At 52.3% G+C, this 8,722-nt stretch overlaps 1 protein-coding gene across 1 annotated transcript in view; it reads left to right on the forward strand.

Moving 5' to 3' along the window:
• The window catches only part of STK10 (serine/threonine kinase 10), a gene marked incomplete at its 5' end in the record, with an annotated part of 47,703 nt that overhangs the window by 25,553 nt on the left and 13,428 nt on the right, over positions 1–8,722 (forward strand). The window contains 4 exons of the mRNA XM_009872223.1: positions 3,851–3,899; positions 6,238–6,387; positions 7,793–7,865; positions 8,578–8,722. The exon at positions 8,578–8,722 is cut by the window's right edge and continues 77 nt beyond it. Of these exons, the coding sequence (XP_009870525.1) occupies positions 3,851–3,899; positions 6,238–6,387; positions 7,793–7,865; positions 8,578–8,722 (417 nt within the window). The remainder of the gene's footprint in view (positions 1–3,850; positions 3,900–6,237; positions 6,388–7,792; positions 7,866–8,577) is intronic.

The following is an 8,722-nucleotide window of genomic DNA, read 5'->3' on the forward strand; positions in this document are numbered from 1 at the left end:
AATCTGCTGGCTTGAGCTGCAAAGTCATATAATGCTTTTTCATAACGTATGTGCCCCCTCACTCAGGCACAACTTGAAGACCTGTGTTTTTAAGAGCCCGTAGTTTAAGCCGTAACTATTTCATACATATGTATGTACATTTATTCTCCTGGGCAACTCCAGGCTCACTGGACCCTGCTTCCTCTCCTCTCAGGGAGTCACTTATTACTTGAGCAGCCAAAAAAAGGGCCCCAGCCCCCTCCGCGTGGCCTGCTCCCACTTGGGCTACTAAATGCTTCCAGGTCCTGCTGTGCCTAAAGGCAGGATTAGGGTGAGCCATGGGAAAAATCAAGGTCACCAGCAAAGCCCTTCAATTTGAGTGGGCTTTAGCTTTCGAATCTAAGTTAAAATTTAACCTTACCCATGCAAAGGTTTCTCAAAAGGGACAGATTCTGTGACTTCTGCTTGCAGACTTGTTCATTCATGCTGTTTCACTAAAAGTATAGGGAAAATGTGGCGTGGTTTTAGGTTTTTGGTTTTTCTTTTGGATAGCAGTGCTCAGATTGTGGTTTCGAGAGGTAGCAAGAGCGGGTTCCTTTCTCTGCATACAAACCAGCTGCCCAAATCTGTTCCTGTGCATGCAGCTCGTGCGTCCCCGTGGAGCTGTGAGTGAGTGCCCTGGCCAGGTTTCTTGGCCGTGGTGTTGCAGCCGAGACCACGGGGCTCTGTCTGTGCTCGAAGGCAGCCGTCAGTCGGTCGCGTTGTTCAGATAGCTCTGTGATGGGAGCTTGTGGTGGATTTTGCGTGTGCCTATGAGCTGTAGCTGCAACTGCCTATGGATTGATAACTAAAATTATGATAGTGTGTAATCCCTGGGATTTATGACAGCTTTAAAGTGGCAGCAGGAGGGAGACCTTCTTTTGCTGCTGCATGTCCCCCCCAGCAACCCAGTGCAGCAGACAGGCTGAGCAGCCTTCGGTGAGGAAGTCCCTGGATTTCTTGTGTGGAGGAAATCATTATAAACAGGATGTTTGCTCCAGCCCTGTTCCAGACCCTGCAGCAGCACTTACACCCCCCTCGCCCAGACCCTGAGCAGAAGGAGGAGGAGGAGGTGTGGGTGCTCCCTCTGGCTCTAATTAGTGTGAAAGAGCCACTTCCAGCATGTCAGCATTGGGGCAGAGACCCCCATGGGTCTCATATCTCTGGTTCACAAGACTGCAGGAGCTGTTTTGGGACTGGGGGTGTGAAACCTCTGTTTTGCAGGGCTGCCGTGGCTCCGCAGCGAGCCCTGTGCTGGGTCCCAGGCCTCGCAGGTCACGGGGAGATTGCTGGGGACAGCCAAGCACAGTGCAGCCCGGTGTGGCATTGACAGGCCAAGTGCAGCGCTGAGCTTGGCACTGTCACTAGAGCAGTTACTGCTCCAGCCCGCTCTGACTTGGGGGCACCTCAGTAAAGGTGTAGTCAGTCCATATAGCAAAGCACATGGAAACAGTCCTAAGGAGAGTAAAACTCCTCACAGCCCATGGGGTAAAGCACCAGGCTCCTGGCTGCACAGATGCACAGGCTCTTGTCAACAGCTTTCTTCTCGGATCCTCCTGACTCACTCCGCATCGTGGCCAGAGCAGCAGGCTGCTTGGCCCAGGGTGTCAGCTACCCCCCTCCCTGCTGTGGGGCTGGGGAGAGTCCCTGCATGGCCTCTGCTCTCTGTGAGCTTTCTGCACCCCCCCAGCTCGCACACAGAAACATCTCTGTGCTGCTGCCTTCCTACCTGCTTCCATGGTAGAACGCTTTTCAGGCTGGCACTGCTCCTGGAAGGAAGTGCACGTGGTGTATGAGCTATGGGACTGCCAGTTGCATTTGTTTAAATTGGGTTTTCTGGGCTGAAACAAGCCCATTACATTTTTGGTTGTTCAGGCAATCTGGCCACACCCCTACTTATTCTTCCGCATCTCTCCCCTTGTTGAAAATGCATATTTTTAAGTTTTCCATATTTCCCATATTCTCAGTGCCTGGCTTGCAGCCTGCTGGGCCTGCATGAACATACATGGTCATGCTGGATCAGATAGACTGATTTCCCTAATTTTCCCATTTCTAGTCTGTGAACCGAAACAGAACTTTTCTGAGACGAAATGCATCCCACATGGATCCAGAGTCAGGTGTGTTGTGCTTGGCCCTTCTCCATTTAAAAGCTCAGTGTGTCTGATCAGAGCACACTTTAGCTGTGCCAGCCATGCCTCTGGTAGGAAACCTCAGCATCTGCCTGCTGGGGGACAGCGTAGGGCTCCCAGGGGCTCTGCTGACTGCTGTGTCTGTCACCCAGCCAGCTGCCCTCTGTGTGTCTCACCCCTCAAAATTGCAATTATGTTTTTTCTGTCCAGAGGCTGTGTAGGAGTAGCTGTGTGAGATTTGTTCTGCTTTCAAATGGTTTGAATGTCTTCTCTGTTGCCTCACTCCATCTGCCTGCTTCAGATGCTTCCCCAACCCTGGCCTCTGGTTATTCTCTGCTTCCTGCAATGGTGCCTGTGTCACAGTGCCTGTGTCACGTGCCCAACCAGCCTGAGTTTCTCTCCTCAGCATTGTCTCCCCTCCGACTCTTGGACCTGAGTCAATTCTCACAGAGCAGTTCGAGGTTTGCTGCATCCCACCACCTGATCCTGCTCCCCCTTCTCCTCCAAAACAGAGCAGTTGTGTCTTCCACCATTGCCCAGGTCAATAATAGCATTTTCCTTGTCCATGTGTAGGAACTGCAGGACAGAAGGGTGGGATGTGTCTTGCCAGGAGCTACAGGATTAGACCATGGGAAAGAAGGAGCTTGAATCTTCTCCCCTTGGCTCCTGGGCTGGTGCTTAGAGCTGCGTTGAGTATGACAGCCTCTGCCTGAGGGGCTTAGAGAGCTGTGCTGGTAAACACTGCCATCGGTTTGTTCAGTCGTTGTCCTCAAAATAAACTCTGACATTTCACTTCTCCGGTATGTTGTCCTGCGTCGCCTTGACAAGGAGAAGAGCTTGTCGGGGAGGTGAAGAATCTCTTGCCCCTCATAACCCCTGGCTGCTTGAAATTTTAATCTATTTCAGCAGCCTCGTCTGCCCCAAAGGGGAGCAGGGGCTGGCACTGAGCTCCACACCGGCAACGTGTCTGGCTGAGTTTGTGCAGAGGTGAGGGGCAAGAGGACCGGTGGGTGCTGCCCACCCTGTGTGGGGACAGCAGGGGCCAGGGAGGCAGGTGTGAAGGACTCTGTGCAAGTCTCTGCGAGAGAAACAGCATCAATCTGGTAAATGTACTCGACGTCTTTATTGACATAGTTTCCCCTGAAATTGCTCAGAATCAAGAGAGCAATGAACTACGGAGCAATGGGGTTGGAAAAAAAAGAGTAAAAAAAAATGAAGACCCAACAGCCCTCCCTATCCCATCATTTGCCAAAGAAAATCCTGCTTGATTTCTCCCGGCCACGTCAGCTCCCAGCTATGACAGCTATCTCATCGTGTTGGCAAGTCTGCACTCTGGAGCAGCCCTCGCTCCAAAATGCAATGGGAAGAGATGTAAACAGAGAGAAAGCTGGAGCTGACGTTGGCTGCTCAGGGTGGGCATCCAGGTACGGGGCCAGGCACGACTACTGGGGGTGTCACAGTGTTGGGGGCGGTCCTTCTAAGCTGCTGCTGTGGGCAATGTGGAAGATCTGGCCCCAGGGTTTGGGTGCTGGAGATGTGTCCTGAGGAGTACCGAAGCTTCTGCATCCCTGTGTGGGGCAAAGGGGCAGCTTTGCCATGCAGTGAAGCAAAACCCAATGGTTTTGTGCACTCTTCCCTACCCGGCTGGCTTTGCACAGTGAGATATGGACCTGACTTTAATTCCTCTCTCTTTGTTTCCCCAGATCATGATTGAGTTCTGCCCAGGTGGGGCGGTGGATGCCACCATGCTGGGTAAGTGCAGTGCACAGTGCTGGGCTCTTCTCCGTGCCTAGGGTGATGCCTGCAAGGCATTTCTAGCCTTCTGGCACACTTGCAGGGACAACTTTTAGACACGTGGTAGACGTGGATGCCCCAGCTTCTCCAGCTACCGTTTCTCTCCCATGAGTCTGCCTATCTTCATACCTGGAGCAGCAGGTGTGGCAGCCCTGGGGCGGTTCTTGAGCTGCTTTGATGTCCTTTTGTGATTTAAATGCTGCTGGGATCAGCATATCACGAGGCATAGGGAAAAGGGAGAGTCTGGCTGGAAGTGAAAGATGGCTTTAAATATTTATCTGCTGGAGGCACTGGGTGCTTGGGATCCTGTTCCCACAGCTTCCCCAGAAGGGCAGCAGGGCTGAGATGTTTAATTTGGGTGCCTGTCATGATGAATCTCCCAGGATATTCTTGCTGATTTTTCCCTATGGTATCAGTCATCTGGTGAAGCAGCAGAGCGTCTGAATAAACTGCAGTTTGCAGTAATTTCAGGAATCTTCCCATTTTTAACTCCTCCCTTCCACATAGAACCGCTGGGACTGGGAGTGTGTGGGTGTTCCCCAAAACAGCCCTGGCTGGTGCCACAGCCCCTCTGTGCCAGGGCTGTACAGACCTGGAGCGGGGTGACATTCCCTGTGCTTGCTGAACACAGCACTCTGATGTCCTCTTGTCTAGAGCTCCTGGGACAGACCTGCATTTTCCCAGGGATTAGTCCCCTTCAGCTCTGGTATTTCCAAAGGCCTTGCTTTTTATTTCCAGGAAAAGCACAGACCCAAACTTGTCATCTTTGATTCAGACCCGAAAACTTGTGCTGCGTTTAGGAAATTTCTTTAAAGCAGGAAAAAGTATCTTTTCTGAAGTGCTGGAGGAAATGATGCCTTCCCCTTGGAAAACCTCAGCAGGAGTTCTTTGTCCCTTGGGACATGAAAATGCCCCTGAGCATTCGTGGGGCTGTGTCCCTGACAGTCAGTCTCTGGAGGACCTGGGAGTGGGCAGAATAGAAAACTGTGAGCAGTGGCCTGGCTGTAGTGCCATCACCCCCTAATGAGGGGCAGGAGGTGCTGTGAGTCGGAGTTCAGAAAGGCTCCCGACAACAGTAAGTCCAGAGCTGCTGAACGCTGCCTGTTCTGCCTCCCCATCCCACCAGCAACAGGCATTTGCCTTTGAAATCTTTCGTACAAAACCTGTAGCCTCCTGCACCTTGCTTTTGCCAGATGCACCAGCGAGAGTGAAAATCATCTGCTTCCCCTAGAGAAACAGAGAGCTTGGTGAGGAAGAGGAGGAGCAATGTGGCTAACCCAGCATCCCACAACCTGTGGTTAAGATCCTCGCTATGAATGAGCATCTGTCCCAGTCCTTGGTGTCCATGCGTCAGCCCCCATCCTGGCCGTGCAGTTTGGGCGGTTGGAGTCGTCTGAGGCTTGGTGTGCTCTGCCGCATGCTCAGCCGTGCTGGAGGAGGGATCTGCTCTGCAAAGCGGTTGCAGAGAGCGGGAGGCAAGCTCAGGCGATACTAACCATCTGGAAGTTTGATGGCTTGCAGAGCCGCCGCCTGGGAAAGCAGTCTCAGATGGTGAAGGTGACTAGGCAGAGCTCAGCAGGGAGGTTGCGCCAGTGGTCGTGTGTCCTCGCAAGCTTCAGAAATAGGGACAGGCAGTGGGGTATGAACTGGTCTGCTGGTACCTCGTGTTACCTGAAGAAACAGATCAGAGCAGTGGGTAGGGCTAGCAGTGGTGAGCATTTTATTACTTGTGGCTTTGGGAGGTGGCACATCCCTTGTGATGTACACGGGGTTGTGCTGCATCTCTGCGGAACAGATACCTCCCTGGGGGATGAGAGCACGGCTGCGTACAGAGCTGCCCTGTGTTCATGGGTGTGCTTGACCCTGCTGCTGCCTGCAGCCAAGTTCAGCTCCTTCCTCTCTGCAGCATCATCCTCAGGCTGGATGAGACTCAGCTTGTCTGCGGGGTTCTGTTTCCCAAATCAGCAGGGAACTTGCAGTTCCAACCCCCATCACAGGCATGCCTGGCTCCCCCTCCTTGTCCCACTCCTCCGCTATTCCTGGGCCAGACACCTCAGCTGTGCATCCCCAGGAGGGGGCTATAAACCAGCAGCTCCAGGCAGGCGAGCATTGTGCTATTAGTGCTGGCTTAGGGAATAAATTACCTTAACAAGCTGATTTGCATTGGTCTCCCACTGCTTTGACACATGGATGTTGTTTTTTAAATGCTCTACTGGGTAGCCTATGCCTTCCTGCTGCTCAGATGGGGCATCACTCAAATCCCTGTCCTGTTTAACAGCTTTCTCCCTCCCCACAGAGCTGGACCGGGGCCTGACCGAACCTCAGATTCAAGTGATTTGCCGCCAGATGTTGGAAGCCCTCCATTACCTCCACAGCAAAAAGATCATCCACCGTGACCTGAAGGCAGGCAACGTGCTCCTCACCCAGGATGGGGACATCAAGCTTGGTGAGCCGCCCAGCACAGGAGCATGGCAGGCTCTTGCTCAGCCAAGCTTATTGGGAGAACAGCCATGGGTGATGGTGCTGCTTGGGACCATGTCACAGTACACTAATGGCAGCCACGTGCTGCTGGCAGCTGGATTGTAGTGTTTGGCTATGCCTGAGCATGGAGGGGGATTGAGAGATGCTCTCTGCCTTCTGTCCTGCCCACAGGACATCAGCTGCCTCTCTGCTGGTTGACAAGCTCAGGCAGGAGAAGGTGAGGGAAAGCTTCATATTGTTTTGTGGGAGGCCAAATGTGACATCGAGCTGTGTGCTGCGCTTAGCGCCCAGCCAAGCACCAACACTCCCCAAGCCGTGCTCAGGCACTTGATGGACTTTCCTTTCATGAATTTGTTTAATCCTTCTTTGAACTCAATTTTTATGCTTTTTGGCCTGCTGAGCATCCTGTGCAGGGTGCCAGTTGGCAGGGCTGCGAGCTGGAAGAATTCGTCTTATCTCCAGCGCAGGTCCGGTGGTGACAGGACGAGTTTTACCGATGAGTTGCTTTGCCAATTCACCACAGCCTTGAGTTAAATTGGCATCCAGTTACCTGCTGGGGGATGAGAACGTAGTTTTGTCTGTCCGGGCTGGTCAGAAAGCTGCAGATCTCCTTCTGGACTCTGATGAGCAATGCTGGCAGCTGTAGGGGGTTCCTGGGATGTTTCTGTGGGTGTTGATGGAAATCAGCCAACCTGGGAAGGTAGAAGCCTTGATGTGACCATGGATTGTGTCAGGGCTTGGGCCACTTGGCTTGGGCCAAAGGTGGCCCACCATCAGGGACACCTTGAGCCCAGAGTGCAGATAGATAACAGCTCCTCCAGAGGTCATTAGGGCCATCTTGGAGAGCAAATTGACCTGGAGTGGACTCGGTAGCCTCTGCAGGTCTTAGCAATTTGATTTGGGTTGGGTTGCCTTCAGCAGCTCTCTACAGAAGGGACAAAATCAGGGAAAGACATCATGCAGTGGCTGCTGTGCATGGGGCTGAAAGAAAGAGAATGTAATAGCACTTTGGGTTTTCTGATGTAAAATGCTACTTCATAGCAAAAAGTCTCAATCCTGAAAGTAATCTGCCATGAGGCTGCTTTTCTTTGTTTGTGGAGAAGATTTCAACTTCCCTCCAGATTGTAGGGTTGGGGTTACAGTAGGGGGTGGCTCGTTATGCCTCTGTACATGAGAGGAGAAGGTCCCCGGTGGTTATGTACCCAAAATCAAGTTCAGTTTCTGATGCTTAGTTTAGAGAAAACAGCATGTTGTATCATGTTTTTGCCTTAAATGTGTGTTTACTTTTAAATCTGCATTTCAACCAAGTGCACTAATTCAGAAGGGTCTTTCAGTTTTCCTACAGCATCTAATGTTACTGCTCTTTGCAGCTGACTTTGGAGTGTCTGCGAAAAACATGAAAACCTTGCAGAAGCGAGACTCCTTCATTGGGACCCCTTACTGGTGAGTGACCTGCTTGCTAAGAAATTCCATGTTCATGAAGAGCTTCATTCTTCTGAAAATCAGGCTTGCTCAGAAACAGGGAGCTGATGGCCTTTGGAACGTGTTGGACCATAGCGCCGTACGGAGTGTGGGTTAGGAAGATTTTGTCAAGGAATCTTGGCCAGTGTTCCCACATGCAAGGATTTCTTTTGCCTGAAGAGAGCTGTGAGCAGCCTCGGAGGTGCAGGAGCATTGCCCAGTGTCACAGTGCCCTGAGCCGGCTGAGGGACCACAGTGCCCCAGGCATGGACACACGTGTGCTGGCGTGTGTGTGCTCCCCGCTCCCCCCACCCTGGGGGGTGGAGTGGGCTTTGAAGCGACTCCAAGCACATGGGAATGAGTCCTCACTCCAGAAACGCAATCTCTAAATCACTCGACTTGCTGAAGGAACAGAATCAGCAAGGATTAATTTATTGTCTGAAGCAACATCCATGCCAGATGTCAATGGCCTGGGGGTTTCCAGGGGCTGCCTCAGCTGTCTAGGCTGGTCTGCAGAAGAGGGAGGGGGTTGGACCCCTTAGAGAAGATGCTGCTGCTTCTGAAACCCAGAGCTAGGCAGAAAGGCTTTTTTTTTTTCACATAGTCCTGTGGATTATTTAAAGCATTTAATCCTGCTGGAAGGCTCACGTTGTGTGGCAGTGGTGCCATCCCTCCCTATCCCTGCCCCTTGCAGGATGGCCCCGGAGGTGGTGATGTGCGAGACCATGAAGGACACTCCGTACGACTACAAGGCGGACATCTGGTCCCTGGGAATCACGCTGATCGAAATGGCCCAGATTGAGCCGCCCCATCACGAGCTCAACCCCATGAGAGTCCTG

Source organism: Apaloderma vittatum, unplaced genomic scaffold, assembly GCF_000703405.1.
Source record: "Apaloderma vittatum isolate BGI_N311 unplaced genomic scaffold, ASM70340v1 scaffold23846, whole genome shotgun sequence".
Lineage (NCBI taxonomy): Eukaryota > Metazoa > Chordata > Aves > Trogoniformes > Trogonidae > Apaloderma > Apaloderma vittatum.